The sequence below is a fragment of the Perca fluviatilis genome, chromosome 6, assembly GCF_010015445.1.
Source record: "Perca fluviatilis chromosome 6, GENO_Pfluv_1.0, whole genome shotgun sequence".
Lineage (NCBI taxonomy): Eukaryota > Metazoa > Chordata > Actinopteri > Perciformes > Percidae > Perca > Perca fluviatilis.
The window spans coordinates 15,027,339-15,044,088 of record NC_053117.1 but is presented as its reverse complement, the minus strand read 5'-3'; the positions used below and the strand labels follow the sequence as shown (position 1 = coordinate 15,044,088).

The window sequence follows — 16,750 nt, the reverse complement described above, 5'->3', positions numbered from 1 at the left end:
TCTGTAAAAAAATGTATATCATGATAAGTTAAATGAATGAATCTGAAAACATTTCACAGACCCCCTGGCAGAGTGCCACTGACTCCTGGGAGTCCCCAGACCCCATTTCTTCTTTAACCCACTTTCTTTATTGTACACAAGTGAGGATAAATATGTTATAGTTTATATTCACAAAATAGTTTTTGTCTCTCTAGCGACACAAAGAACCCCCAAATGTTCGTCATTGCAAAACAATCAAGGTCCACTTACTGCAGACTTTAAGCTTTCAACCACATCACACAATTTACCTTTGGATTGTTTTGTCAAACAATTATCTCCAAGTTGAAGTATTAACTTCTAACTCCCTGTTACTGTCTTGATATGACCTCCTCAGTATAATTATAATTATTGTATTATTTTGACTGCTCTTTTGTTTATTTTGTCTATTTTTCACATTTATTTTTTATTCTACCTTTTAAACTTTACTTTCTTAGTTTTTTATATTTTATGCTACTTTCTTCATCATTACATTTACTTGACAACATTAGTTACTTTACATATTATTAAAAGAAAATATAGTCAATCGATGATGTATTATGATATATTAATCCACCCAGCAGTATATAAAGTAATCAAAATGAGCTCCACCGGGCTTTACCAGCTGCAACATGAAAGTGATGAACAAATGAATGCATCAATAATTATTTGTACTTTTGGTACATTTGGGGCTTTTTAATTTGAAATTGGATATGGCATACGTTGGCAAGGCTGTGAGTTTTCTTTCTTTCTTTTTTTTTTTTTTTTTCGAATTTTGGAAGTTGAACCTAAGCTTCTATAATAGGTAATAATACACTTTGTAGCCAATGTACAGATACTCAGACCATTTAGGACAAAAATTGTCCATTAAAGCTACTATTTTTGATCCAACAGCCATTGCAGCATAAAATCATGCACTCTACTATCCACCAGATTGAGACATTTTCTCATTTTTGAGGCATGCTATTTTCCTGTCACCAGGATGAAGGCGCCCTCTTGTGTCGTTCATCAGTTTTCACATTTGACTTGTTAACCTGCTGTGACGGGTTGTTCACTGCAGGAAGACATGTCAAAACTTCATCAGTAAAGAGACATTTATCCTGCTCTGTCGTTTTGTCCACAGGAGTCACACCCTGTAACACTGATGCTGTGTGATATGGGAAAAATGGGAGAGAGAAGTTTTCAGCTCTCAGGTTGTAAATAGTATTTGGGAATGTGAGATTTGAGGCTTTACGTTAAAGTGGCTAAACATATGGAAATACTATATAAATAATCCACTACACAATATGTGTTATCTTATGTGTGTCAGGACTTTTAAGTCTGTGTTATAAATCATCTTAATTGACTCAGTGCAGAGAGAAAATGTTGGTTGTAAAAAGCAACAAATGATAGAAAACTCTACTCATTTCTCTGTGACAAAGCTGTTTTAGTGAGGAAGGTTGAAAGGACAGAGACGGACTGACTCCTAACATGGTGTTTCAGGAGCAGAACTGCCTCAGTTATAATCTCATTTTAGTTTTTGCATTTTGTATTTTTTACAGCTTTGTATGATACTCTGAAATTAAGACAAGAAGATAATACTTTGTTCATGTTTGTTTATTCATCATGTTAGGCTTGGTTTTGTTCACACATCCCATCAGTAAAGTCTGCTCAAAGATTTCACATACAGATTCACTTCATCCATTCAAGTTTGTCTGACTCAGAATCTCATCTACTTATTGATTATGATCAGGAAAAACTGATAAATGTGGTTATAGATTTATTTACAAATGTACACAAAGAGAACAAAGTATGTAGGATAAAGGAGGTCTGGTGCTTTCTCTCTTCAGACTCATGCTAGTGTGGAAGAGAAACAACAGCATACAAAAAAATCAATACAAATATTCATCAAACATTTAGAGCACAGAGACGTTTTCATTTTCAGCTTAGGTTAACAAAAATAATCATTAAGCATTGATAGCCTCCGTGGCTAAACAGAAACAGGAAGGATGGCCACCTAAAGAAACAACTAATGAGAAGATCTCTCTATTTAATATATTGAATGAAAGTCTGAATATATTGAATGAACGTCTGAATATATTGAATGAAAGTCTGAATATATTGAATGAAAGTCTGAATATATTGAATGAAAGTCTGAATATATTGAATATATTGAATGAAAGTCTGAATATATTGAATGGAAGTCTGAATATATTGAATGCAAGGCGTGTTGACGTTAACCTGATGAAAGGGACCTGCCTGACCAAAGAGGTTCCTTTCATTCGGTCTTCCACGATGAAAAAGTGAATAAACTTCCTATATATTCTTCAACAGATATCGTACTAGGACAATAAATCCAGAAATCTAAAACTGTAAAGCCTGAAAATGTAATTGATCAGCAAAAAAGCAGTAATCAGAATTTGTCGTTAAATAGCAAAAGATTCCATTTCAACTTTCATTCAATATATTCAGACATTCATTCAAAATTTTCAAGGTTCATTCAAAATATTCAGACTAAACGGCATGGCATAACAGTGGCATTATGTTGTAGTCAGTGTAGTAGTGTAGAAGTAATTAATTACATGTTTAGTTATCATGGTCGCACCCTGAGCAGTAAGCAAATTTGCGTTTGTAAAGATATGTCGAAAACATACCGGGGCGTCGGAACGTTTAATGCGGAGCTTGTATGCGACCGGAGATATTTAACCGAACACGCTGTCCCTCCCAGTAAAACGTCCGGAGGTTTCAGTTTGCCTGCCGCGAATCTGAAAGAAAACTATGTCAAATTAAAGAAGAATCGGTTGTTTCTCCACATCGATGGAAGAAGAACAGTATCCGCTGCTGATCTAAGGTCCGTTTTTATGACACAACATTACTCGGATCTCTAAAGAAAAGCAAAACCAGGACACCAATAAGCAGACTGTCCAGACACCTCAAGTCACTATAACAATTATGTTTTTTTTTTTACAATAAACAAAAATGATATGAAATTGTATACCAACTAAGAGTAGGCATAGAAGCTGTAAAACGTCAGGCCAAAATAACAAACCTAGAAAGAAATAGAAACTGAACTAACGTTACAGACTCAAACAAAAAAACACTAATTGAGCTTAGTCTGGTGATAGCTAGCTGAATACTAGTATTCGGAAGAGGGTCCTAAATCAGTTCCTTAAGTCTAAGAATGCAAGACCTTGCTTTTACAGGTGTGTGTCCAAAAAAGTGTATGCTAGCCTATGGCCCTATTATCACCAACACACAACTTTAAACAGATCGAGGAGCAACTACGCTAGACCAAAAAGTGGCATTTGAACACCCCAATTTGGCACAACATAAACTTAATGTCTGGTAACAAACCTTTTGTTTATAACCAGTGGAGTGACAGAGGTATTTACACTCTAGACCAGCTATTCAATGATGAAGGTATGTTAAAGCCCATGTTGCAAGGTTTATTTTCTAACGATTTTTTGCAATTTGCTTGTTGGTAATAAACATTTAAACTGTTACCCAACAACATCAAATACAATGGATATCACAAAACGGAATAAAATACGAAAAAGTAGTACTTTTTTTACAGTGGTTTCTCCTTTCCCCCACAATGCATTGCATGACGTCACGTTGGGGAGACGACCTTATATACTGTCTATGGACACGACAGGCGAAATCCCCGTCTCGGTTCACTGTCCCGGTCACGGTTTCTGCCACTGGTCTGGCAAAATATGGCTTTTGGTCTCGACCGAGTCAATGTGTCTTTATTATGTGTATAATAATATTGGGGGGGAAGTGAAAGGCAGCTTGGACGGGGATGCTATTCGGCTTGTCATAAGTTTAAACAGCTAGCTAACGCTACGCCGACGTTTGCTAACGTTAGCGCAACAGTGTTAGCTTAGCTAGACTGCTAGTTAAATACCGGTATTACAACTGCATTCGGAGCTACGTCCACGTTGTCAACACAAGACATGTGGCGTTAGTGCTCCTTTTGTGCCATACTTTTATTGAATGAAATATTAAGCTTCGCTCCTACGAAATAGGTGTTTTTTTTTAAGATTACACACAAAGCTAACTGGCTATAGTTAGCCTGTACGTATGATAGCGGGATTAGCTAACGTTGCGTAGCCAGCCAGCAACTTCGGCAATCGGCAGTAGTTTCGGCGAGCTAACCGCGACAGTATGTTGCCCACAATCAACCTCTGCTGTTAAAAGCAGTCAATCTGCAGTGATGTTTGAAATGGAGACACATGGATGTGTTAGCTGTCGAGGTTAGCTCGCCGAAGCTGCTTGCTGGCTTTGCAACGTTAGCTAATGTCCGCTAGCATACGTACAGGCTAACTATAGCCAGTTAGCTTTGTGTGTAACTAACAAAAACTCACCCATTTCGTAGGAGCGAAGTTTAACGTTTCATTCAATAAAGTTATGATACAAAAGGAGCACTGACGCCACAGGTCTTAGGTTAAAAACGTGGACGCAGATATAGGAAACTCCGAAGGCAGTTATAATATTTACCTAGCCGGCTAGGCTAACGCTGTTGCGCTAACGTTAGCGAAACGTCGGCGTAGCGTTAGCTAGCTGTCTAAACTTGAGAAAAGCTGAACAGCATCCCCGTCCAAGTAATAAATAAACACTAGGCAAATATGTTGATACTGGAGCTAGTAGGCTACCATCAAAACGTGAGATATCTAATCATGATATCAATCATATCTATGTGTTTACAACCATCAGGGGATTTCACAGGTGGGACTGGCAAGTTAGCACATAGCTAGCATGATGCCTTCTATTTTCTAGATCTAGATAAGTTTACCGGTACTTTTCTGAACTAACGACATGATCACTGTCACTAGATAAAAATTAAACATTGACTTTCACTTGGTGCTATTCACGGACAGTAAAAACCCCTCATCCCAGTCAGTCACCATAGTTCTAGTACTAGGCTGATACGGCTGATACACGTCTCCCCAACGTGACGTCATCACCGAATTGCGGAAGAAAAAACACTAATACCAAAAACCTGACAAAAATGACAAAAACTCGCATTTAACACTATTTGGAGACATTTTTAACAATGATATACATATATTGAGTGCTATATGTACCTGTTAATCAACAGTGGTGGTTAACCTGCAACATGTTTTGAAAACCTGAGAGCTAGCTTTGAGGTCCCTAGGAGAGCCTTCTTCCTTTATCTTTGCTTAAGATCAGCCTTAAAATGTTATGGAGTACCATGGGGGAACAGTCTTGAGATGCACCCAATCATTAAATTTTTTTATTCTCTGGTGAGAGGATTAGTGTCCAGTATTTATGCTAAACTGATGCAAGTATCCGTAGGCAAACTCCCAATACTAAAGAAATGGGAGCGAGAGCTGAGCCCGGAGGGGAACGTAATTAATTGGGAGACAGTTTGGGACCACATTTCCCATTGTTCCAAGAACCCAAATCACCAGCAGATCCACTTCAACATATGCCATAGGACATATTGGACTCCTTAGAAGAGATACGTCTCCAAAGCCATTCCTACTCCCTGTTACACATTCTGTCAACCTGAACAAACTGGAACTTTCCTGCACATGGTCTGGGAGTGTGAACAGGTGCATGAGTTTTGGAATAAAGCAACATCAATAATATCTGATGTGATAGGATGTCGACTTCCTACTGACCCAATTGTTTTGTTACTTAATGACGACTCTACATTACATCTGCTTGGGAGACAGAAGAAAATTTGGCTAGCCGGATCAACTGCGACCAAGAAAATAATAGCTCAGCGCTGGCTTCCCCACTCGCTTTGTATAAAACAGTGGCTGGTGTATGTTCTGGACATAGTTACACATTCCTGTGTTGTTGTTTTTTTGTCCTCGTGACCGTTCTTGTTCAATTGTGTTTTTGTTCTGTATGTTGAAAAATATAAAAAAAACAATAAAAATGTGATCTTAAAAAAAAAAAATCAATTCCTTAAGTTACAGGACGCCAGTGCAGAGCAGCTCAACCTAGACCGATGTGTTCTCTCCTCTTGCTTCTGAGCTGCAGAGTTTTCAATTAACAGAAGTCTGGCAGTGGCCAGCGAAAAAGTGCATTACAGTTCAGCATCTTTCGGATTTAGAAATCGTCGTACTTTAGCTGTTAATAAATTGCCTCCTAGTAAGATTTTAGTTTTGCTCTCGTTCAACTTAAAGAAATAATTACTCATCCATTTAATTATTGCCAAAAGATAGATAGCAGGCCTAATGGTGTTTATAGCTGCAGCATGATTTGGTTCAGCAGAGATACAGTTGCTTGTCATCTGCATAACTATTGAAACACATTTTTTGCACAGCAAAGTTTAATGATATTATAGAAAAACTGCCTTTTGATTTTAATAAGCATTTAATTGTTTTCTCATTTCTTTTGACCTTATTTTTTATTATTTTAATCCGTTATCTGAAGGGCCAAGAAGATATGACATCCCAACATGACAATTAAATATTTTTATTATGATTTCTGGATGTGCGCCGTGATCATTTGGCTCTGATTGAAAATGACAACAATAATTAAAATGTTTGAATGCCAAGAATTAGATCATTCTGATGATTAACTGCAACTATTTATTCTGTTTAATTTTTCCCCCATCATCACATTCACCATTCCTTCTTTCTTCCTTCTTCCCTTCCTCCTCTCTTTCTCCCTACGCCCTCCTCTCTTCTTCCCTCCTTCATCCTCTCTTTCTTCCCTTCAGTATGGAGCTCTCATCTTTACTTCATGACCTTCATCTATCATCCTCATCCTCCTCGTCCTCTGAGAAGCCCCTCCCCTCTCCCTCCCTTCCTCCAATCACAGAGCTCCTGTCTCGGCTGCAGGAGAAGCTGATTGGTGTGTCCACCGACTGTGAAAAAAGCTCTCTGATTGGTCGTGTGGAAAGGCTCTTCCAAACAGCAGATCCCCATTGGCTGTTCCCAGCCAATCAGGATAATGGGTTGGCAGAGCTTCAGGATGCCTACAGCTCTCTGGTCAACGTTCTGATTGGCTGTGCAGCTCTGCCGCTCTGTGAGGGCGACTGTGACTCTCTGCCGGCTGCAGCCTATCAGAGCGTCCCTAGCAGAGCTGGACCAGTATGCTCCACCCTCACAGCGCTGCTGGGAACTTTGGGAAACAGAGGCCGTCAGACCAGTGTGCTGCTTGCTGTAGCTCCAGCTGTGGCTGTGTTCGCTGTCACTCATTTCCAGGTGAGTCTGGACAGAAAAGTCTAAACCAAGTCTGAATGAGACTTTCTTATTGGTTTCTTTTTCATACAAGTTTAAAAATCAACTAACTCTTGTTTGAGTCAACATCAGGTTATTGATGTGTATTGATTTTTTTTTTTTTAGATTCTTTTTTGGGCATTTTTAGTCCTTTATTGACAGGACAGCTGAAGAAATGAAAGGGGAGAGAGAGAGGGGAATGACATGCAGCAAAGGACGCCTGCTGCGTCGAGGAGTTAACCTCTATACATGGGCGCCCGCTCTACCAACTGAGCTATCTGGGCGCCCTTACCTACTGCATCTTTAATAGTTATCTTTTAAGTAGATACCACAAGATGTCTACAAAAAACAAATACAAGATTTTAAAAAATATTATCCCGGCACACACCCAGAAATCATACTAAAAATATGACATTTTAATAGGACTATTATTATTATTGCATGTCTTCTTAACCCTTTAAATAAATGGATAAAATACAATTAAGATCAAATACATCAGAAGAAGGAAAGTTTACTATGCTGCAACTCCAGCAAGTTTCTTGACTTATTTGATTTAAATTCTGTGTGTAAATGTAAATGTAAATGCAAACATGCAAAATCACATTTCCACATTAAAATGTCGACTCGACTTATGTTTATTTTTGTTGAGTTGTTTACTTATATTATCCCAAATTTTTCCAACTTAGTTAAAAACCCCAGAGTAATCTGTCATTTTATTAAAGGTAATGGTCTGTTACATTTATTTAAATTTCACATTTTAATTTGATGATGAACCAATCTTCTATTCAGGGGGTTCTTCAGACACACCAAAAACTTGTTAAATAACAGACCATAATAAAAGGTTATTTATTTTGAATTTTTCAATCGGTTTCTGTATCAGGATCAGGCATGGACCAGCTGCTCCTCCAGAGCAGCGGCTCAGAGCCTGCAGGAGGCTCTGCTGAGGGCGGGGGGCTGGAGGGACTCCCCCCACCTCCTGATGGGGGACAGGAGTCAGGGGGAGGAAGGGGAGGAAGGAGGGAAGAACAGAGGAATTCTGGGAGGAATCCTGGACATCCTGCACCATCAACTGACCAAGTGAGAATCAGTTTCTCAAGATCATTGTTTGGTTTTGTTTACAGGAAGTTGGAACTAACTGCAACGTTGTTTGTGTGTGTGTGTGTGTGTGTGTGTTTTTTTGCAGGGACTCGTGGCAGCGCTGCGAAGCAGTGAAGTTGGTGTTTGCGTGGACGCTCCTGCAGGTCTGTTTGACTTTTATTTAGTGATGAGGTCATCAAATAAGTTAGAAAACGAACAGCAGTCTGTTAAACTACATGTGGAGATATTAGTCATTATAACTTTATTAGTTAATCTCTCAAAAATGATTTATCTTTAAGAAAACAGCTCCAGACTTAGCAGCTTCAGTCCTGTGTTAGTGTCATACAGGATGCGTTCAGGCGCAGTACTGAATGTAGGTCACGGGTGTTTTGACAGATCAGTCACAAACGCACAATCATTGTAGTAGGGCTGAACGATTTTGAAAAAAAATCTGGTTGTGATTTTTCTGCCAGATGTTGCGATTACGATTCGATTTGCGATTTTTTTTTTAGCTACATATTGCACCTTCTACGATCATGTTAAATAAAGAAATAAAAAATAAATGAAAAATCCACTGTTTTCTTTAAACAATCTGTGATATGTAACATTATTCCAGCATGTACAGTACATGCCAAAAGTTTGGACACACCTTCTCGTTCAATATGTTTCCTTTATTTTCATAACTATTTACATTTTAGATTCTCACTGAAGGCATCAAAACTATGAATGAACACACGTGGAATTATGTACTTAACAAAAAAGTTCAAAATAACAAAAAAACATGTCTTATTTTCTAGTTTCTTCAAAGTAGCCACCCTTTGCTCTGATTACTGCTTTGCACACTCTTGGCATTCTCTTGATGAGCTTCAAGAGGTAGTCACCTGAAATGGTTTTACAACAGTCTTGAAGGAGTTCCTAGAGATGCTTAGCACTTGTTGGCCCTTTTGCCTTCACTCTGGTCCAGCTCACCCCAAACCATCTCGATTGGGTTCAGGTCCGGTGTCTGTGGAGGCCAGGTTATCTGGCGCAGCACTCCATCACTCTCCTTCTTGGTCAAATAGCCCTTACACAGCCTGGAGGTGTGTTTGGGGTCATTGTCCTGTTGAAAAATAAATGATGGTCCAACTAAATGCAAACCGGATGGGATGGCATGTCGCTGCAGGATGCTGTGGTAGCCATGCTGGTTCAGTATGCCTTCAATTTTGAATAAATCCCCAACAGTATCACCAGCAAAGCACCCCCACACTCCCACACCTCCTCCTCCGTGCTTCACGGTGGGAACCAGGCATGTAGAATCCATCCGTTCACCTTTTCTGCATCGCACAAAGACACGGCGGTTGGAACCAAACATCTGAAATTTGGACTCATCAGACCAAAGCACAGCTTTCCACTGGTCTAATGTCCATTCCTTGTGTTTCTTGGCCCAAACAAATCTCTTCTGCTTATTGCCTCTCCTTAGCAGTGGTTTCCTAGCAGCTATTTGACCATGAAGGCCTGATTCGCGCAGTCTCCTCTTAACAGTTGTTCTAGTGATGTGTCTGCTGCTAGAACTCTGTGTGGCATTCATCTGGTCTCTAATCTGAGCTGCTGTTAACTTGCGATTTCTGAGGTTGGTGACTCAGATGAATTTATCCTCAGCAGCAGAGGTGACTCTTGGTCTTCCTTTCTTGGGGCGGTCCTCATGTGAGCCAGTTTCGTTGTAGCGCTTGATGGTTTTTGCGACTGCACTTTGGGACACATTCAAAGTTTTCGCAATTTTCCGGACTGACTGACCTTCATTTGTTAAATGTTAATTTGTTGTTAATGATGGCCACTCGTTTCTCTTTACTTAGCTGATTGGTTCTTGCCATAATATGAATTCTAACAGTTGTCCAATAGGGCTGTCGGCTGTGTATCAACCTGAATTCTGCACAACACAACTGATGGTCCCAACCCCATTAATAAGGGAAAAGATTCCACTAATTAACCCTGACAAAGCACACCTGTGAAGTGAAAACCATTTCAGGTGACTACCTCATGAAGCTCATTGAGAGAACACCAAGGGTTTGCAGCGCTATCAAAAAAGCAAAGGGTGGCTACTTTGAGGAATCTAAAATATAAGACATGTTTTCAGTTATTTCACACTTTTTTGTTAAGTACATAATTCCATATGTGTTCATTCATAGTTTTGATGCCTTCAGTGAGAATCTACAATGTAAATAGTCATGAAAATAAAGAAAACGCATTGAATGAGGTGTGTCCAAACTTTTGGCCTGTACTGTACGTATCTTATGAAAATACAGTAATTATAATAATGAAAAGAGGAATACACATTTTTTAGTTAAATGTTACACCAAACATTCAACTAAATATTTCACATTTGTCTAATCGCAGTCTTCACGATTAGCTAATCACATTCTTTCAAATGGCGATTTCGATTTGAAAACGATTAATCGTTCAGCCCTACACTGTAGTTACTGTAAAATGGAAGGAAACCGACTTGAAGCCTAAATAATCTCTTCAGGCATTGCACAAAATGATGAAAGTGTGTAACACTTAGATATTAAGATTTTACATTAAATATATTATACATTAAATGTGATGTCTGATGTGTGATTAATATGTGTAAACCAATTAGTGTGTGTGTGTGTGTGTGTGTGTTAGTGTTACTTACTCTCTAATGATGAGATTTTCTGTCATTTGTATCTCAAAACACTCACAACACTTGATTAACATCTGCTGGAGCTTAATTATAACAATGTGAGTCTCTATAAATGAAGCAAGGAATTGTGGGAAGGCAGCACCTCCTTTCCTTTCTCTCCTAACTGTGTGTTTGTGTGTGTGTGTGCGTGCTTGTGTGTGTGCGTGCGTGCTTGTGTGTGTGTGCAGGTGACCCGCCCCTCTCTCACCCCTCACCTGCCCCACCTCCTCCCCCCCTCCCTCCTCCTCAACGACCACTACAGACCAGAGAACTGCATGCTGGGAGTTCGCTGTCTGCACCACATCGTGCTCAACACGGTGAGCATGCACGCATGCACACACACACACACACACACACACACACACACACACACACACACACACACACACACACACACACACCACACACAAAGGAACATTGTAAAATCAGACATATTAAGAGGGATTTATCCAGTTTTGAAAACAGCAGAAAAAGTCAGATCTTCTAAGTGTTCTCTCTGAGTTTGAGGAGTTTTTGTCCTCCAGTTAGTTTTTATGAAACAATCCTGCATCTTTTTCCATCTGAGGAGGATCAGTGGTGGAGCAGCAGAGAGCTGCAGCCTGGTTAGTGGTGATCGGGGAGCAGCCTGAATATACATGTGAAGGGATGTTAAAACCCCCAAAACTCCTCCAGCTGCAGACAGGACCAAAACATCTGGCTGTGGTTGTTGCATCTGCATCACACCTGAAACTCTTCTTATCTACTCCTGAAGAAAATTAGAGCCTGTGAATGATTTTTAAGGTCCCATGACATGGTGCTTTTTGGATGCTTTTATATAGGCCTTAGTGGTCCCCTAATACTGTATCTGAAGTCTCTTTCCTGAAATTCAGCCTTGGTGCAGAATTACAGCCACTAGAGCCAGTCCCACAATGAGCTTTCCTTAGGATGTGCCATTTCTGTGTCTGTAGCTATTGAGGAGGAGAGGGGGGGGGCAAGGTGGAGGATGGGGGTGTGGCCTTGACCAACTGCCACTTTGCTCATTTGAAAGCCATGATGTCTCTCTCTCATGGGTGGGCCAAATTCTCTGGGCGGGCAAAGCAGAGAAAGGGGAGGTAACCTTGCTCCTTATGACCTCATAAGGAGAAGATTCCTGATCGGCCCATCTGAGCTTTCATTTTCTCAAAGGCAGAGCAGGATACCCAGGGCTCAGTTTACACCTATTGCCATTTCTAGCCACTGGGGGACCATAGGCAGGCTGGGGGAACTCATTAATGTTAAAAAACCTCATGAAATTTTCATGCCATGGGACCTTTAAACATCTTTTGTAAAATAGGTACAACACACAAGAGCAATATTTCTTTTAACAAAACTCCAAATGTGCATGTTTTTTATGATGACGATGATTATGTGTGTTCAGCCTGCTGCAGATCTGCGTCAGTTCAACAGAGCAGAAGTTATCTACCAGGCGTTATTCAAACACCTGTACACTGCAGAGACTGCTGTCATACAGGTAAGACACACACACGCACACAGTTTGTTCCGAACTACAACTTCCTCTAGACAAAGCCATATCAACTTAAAACATGATGAAACTATGTAATGACAACACAGTATTGTAAATGAACTCAGACCTCTCTAATATTTTGTTCTTACTTATTAGCTAACATATATAAATAAACTTTAATGAAGGGCCTGCCTGTCTGTCTGTCTGTGTCTGTCTGTAGTCGGTCCTGTCCTGTCTTTTGGACCTGTTGTTGGTTTTGGAGAAGCCCCCCTCCTCTCTCGCCCCCTCTTCCTCCCGCAGGAAGCCCTGTCGCCATGACGACGTGTTGCGTCTGGTCCTGAGACACATGGAGACAGAGGACAAGGTGGCGCTGCGACGTGTCTACGCCTCCGCTCTGCCTCTGTACATAGACAGGTAGGAGCTTTTGATGTGTGCTCCTGGAGCAGTGGATGGACTTAGTTGCGTTGCAGCAGGGCTCTAAGGGTGCGTTTGGTTTGTGTGCGGGGTCAGGATGGGCGTGGCGGTGTGCAGACACCTGCGGCAAGTGGAGCGGGTGGTGGTGGGATACCTGGAGGTCAGAGATCCCCCTGAAGAGACGAGCCGACTGAAGATCCTCGAGGTCCTGCAGAGAACAACCAGAGCAGCCTGGCCACGGTCAGAACACACACACACACACACACACACACACACACACACACACACACACACACACACACACACACACACACACACACACACACACACACACACACACACACACACACACACACACACACACACACACACACACTGATCTGATGGTTCAGGTGGATGGTTTATGTTTATTTGTTTCACACACATAAATAAAAATCTCATTGAAGAAATATAAAATACATGTGAGGTTGTGGTAGAAACTGTAATGGCTTATATTTATAAAAACCACACCCCACACCAAATGTTGACGTACAAAATCACCAGTACATGGTTTTAAAACTTTGGAGCTGAAACAGAAACTCAACTCTGACTTCTGGATGCCAAACGGAGGAACTGATTCTGTTCTCCGTCTCTCAGAATGGTGTGTCATGTTGCCGTGTTGCTGCGTTGCCTGTTGAAGTTGCTGGTTGCTGTGTCTTCAGACCGTCAGCTCAGTGACTCAGTGAGACAGAAGCTGATGAAGGAAACGTCTGTCTGTCTCAAACTGCTGGACGGCTGCTGTCATGGAGACCTGCAGGTGTGTTTAGCCGCTGACACTCTCACCTGGACGGCTGTCAGTCTGTTCAGATAAACTGTCCTCTCTGAAGACACTCATCTGTCTGTCTGTCTGTCTGTCTGTCTGTCTGTCTGTCTGTCTGTCTGTCGGCCTCTCAGCCTCTCCTCCAGCAGGTCGACAGCAGCTGCTGCAGCCCTGAGGTGCTCAGTTGCCTAGCGACAGTAACTGTGACGACAGAGAGGTGATGTCGAACACCTGGAACATCTCCCTACTGAAGACGTAAATCTAAAAAAACACAAATATTGACTTTGATCAGTAAGTTTCTCAAACGGCTGGTCACTGTAGTTTTTATCAAACAGGAAATGTGAAGGGGACTATTTTCAGCGGCAGATGAGGATCTGACACACAATACGTGTAGAAAATATAGAACTGCTGCTGCTCTTGTTTCAGGCAACTATTGTATATTATGGGCTGGAATGTGTAAAAGTAACATTTCTTAATGTTGTTACCATGACAACCGTGTGTTTTCTCTTTGTGCAAATCAAAGAAAAAGAGATAAACAGTGTGTATATTCAGCCTTGTCCAATTCATCACCTGTATTATTTGGTATTGTTATATACTTTCTCTCACTCTGCCTGTATTACTGTTATAATTATTATTTGTGCCGTTCGACATTAAGAACACGAAACTCCTTGTGATACAGGAAACCATTTCTGTAAGAGTTAAACGTTCAGTTAAGGAATTCCGATCTTTGATGGATGAATCTGACGTTGGTGCGAAGACGTGGCTCCTCCAGGAAGTTCCTTTTCTTCGCCCTATCAGTGATGTGTAGTAGTGATGTTGGTACAGTTAACAACTGAGTGGTCCGGTATTCATCCATTCAGTTCTAGTTCTTCTGAAGAAAAACCTTACAATCTTAACTAATAATCACCGTGAATCTTCCCCGGTTGACAACTCACAAGTTTTCTGAAATGTTATGTTATATATTTATTATGGGAAATATACAAATGAGGCATTATCTAAAACGTTTGGTGAATTTAGGATAAGTCTACAGACAATTTTTTTTAACCACTTTTTTTCTGCTCCTTCTCCACTTCATCCTGGAGGTGGGTCATTTCAAACACTGTCATCTCATCAAAGGGGCTCTCCAGATATATGGTATTTCTCACCCATAAAGTTGAGGGACTCACAAGAGACAGATACATAAAAAGTCACAGGGAGGACCAGAGTCGCGGGAAGTCATTTCCAGCAGGGGGTGCGGGGTGCTGGCGGGGTGGGGGGGGGGGATGCGCAGAACAACCTCTGCCTCCCCACCCCACCACCCCCCTCCATGAAGTAGGCTACATACTGCTATATACTGCACAGCGAAATATATAGGCACTAAATCACATGCCAATCACTACTGGTCAAAAGATTCCTTTGCAGCGCCCAGGTTTAAATCCGACCTCGCGGCCCTTTGCTGCGTGTCATTCCCTCTCTCTCTCCCCGTTCCTGTCTATCCACTGTCACTCTCGAATAAAAAATAATAAAAAGATGAATGACTAGTCCAGCTGAGCGAAGCGTCAAGTATGCCTTTCCAGTTCAATAAACCAAGTACTGCCATCTGACTCACACATCACAAGACAGTGTTACAATTAATTAAATCATACCAAAGCGTTGTATGGCTCAAGACTATGGCGATATAGTATTCACTATAAATCACCCAAGCAGAAAGCACAATAGTAATTCTGAAACGTGATTGACTGAAGATACAACAATGCCATCACACAACACAGCTGAGTGAAGGTTGTTAAATAACAGTCACTTAGTCAGCTGCTACTTCACAAACTGCAAAGCCAACATATAGGCTACTGCACTTGACCACTAAGTCTCACACGGGCCTATAGCAGCATCACAAAATTATGATGCAATACGTCTGATATGCATGGCTTTTCAATAAACTAAACTAAATATGTACATTATCTGGTCACACGGTCACAACAGATTATATTAACCTACTCAATTTACAGATAGCATAATAGCTCTTACCTTTACAAGTTCTAATTTCTTGTCTTTTTCTTTGCAAAGTGGCAGATCAAATCCTCAAAGTCCAGCTCCCTCAGCAGCTCGCTAAACCCTACTACAGATGCGCTGCTGTGTGTTGGTAGAACTTTACAGGCAACGCAACAAATGTCTCCGGTGGACAGTGATATAGAATCCACTCCCGTGGTACCGTTTCACCGTTGTGAAGGTGTCGGGTCAGTGCCTCGTTAGTGAGAGAGCGGGTCTTTCTGCCGCCAGCCTCGTCCCCCCTCCGAGATGCTGGACATTGACATCGCCCCCGATTCTGAAAGGCGATTATCCCTCTGGGTATAACTTCCTCCCGGACGGTCTCTGTAATCGGTCCCCGTAGTGCAGGGTCTTCAGAGATGATGGTACCTGAGGTGCCATTACCTTGTTCTGTAATGCTGATGACCGTCCGGCCTCATCTCTGTCTTTTTCCACAACAACTTTGCTAAAGTTAACGTTAGCTACCGTTATCTGTGGCAGATTGTAGCTAGCTGGTAGAAGGCAGCGATTCTTCCAAGCTAACGTTGGCTAGCTCCTCGACATCCTCCTCTTCGGTCATCCAGCTCTTTTTAAAAGCTATTTATTCGCGGGACATTTTTTATAGCAGCCGCTTCTTTCTCTCCCTTTTCCACACTTTCACTCGCTGATACAACCCAATCTGACCGGGGATCAGTTACAAATTAATTCCACTCTTTCAATCTCAACTCGTTCTTAGAAAACTGATCTTGATTCAGTGCGATGTAAACAACCTGCTCTATGCCTACCCACCTTTATCTTTAGCCAATCTACACAGTGCATGCGGCCTTCTCCCAATCATTACATTAAACAACTTTTATTTTATTCTGATTGGATAATTATCACCATAATGATTAATGCCCTGCCGAATGGGTATCGGGCTTGATCGCGATTTCGCCAACAAGGGGGTGCTGCCGCCCACCAAAGGGGTGCTGCCGACCCCTAGCACCCCTACTTCCCGCCTATGAACACACATACACAAACAAAAAAGAGACAAACACACACACACACAAAGACACACACACAGAGACACACACACACACAGACACACACAAACACAC

The 16,750-nt window shown here is 41.2% G+C and overlaps 1 protein-coding gene across 1 annotated transcript; it reads left to right on the top strand.

Annotated features, from left to right (window-relative positions):
* Window positions 1-2,708: 2,708 nt before the first annotated feature.
* On the top strand, window positions 2,709-14,213 carry tti2 (TELO2 interacting protein 2). Its single transcript, XM_039804652.1, has 10 exons — window positions 2,709-2,845; window positions 6,695-7,181; window positions 8,077-8,273; window positions 8,380-8,437; window positions 11,142-11,270; window positions 12,350-12,442; window positions 12,657-12,850; window positions 12,947-13,090; window positions 13,487-13,646; window positions 13,784-14,213. Exons 2-10 carry the CDS (start codon window positions 6,696-6,698, stop codon window positions 13,868-13,870), a joined length of 1,548 nt encoding a protein of 515 aa, XP_039660586.1. The 5' UTR covers window positions 2,709-2,845; window position 6,695; the 3' UTR covers window positions 13,871-14,213.
* The last annotated feature ends 2,537 nt before the right edge of the window (window positions 14,214-16,750 follow it).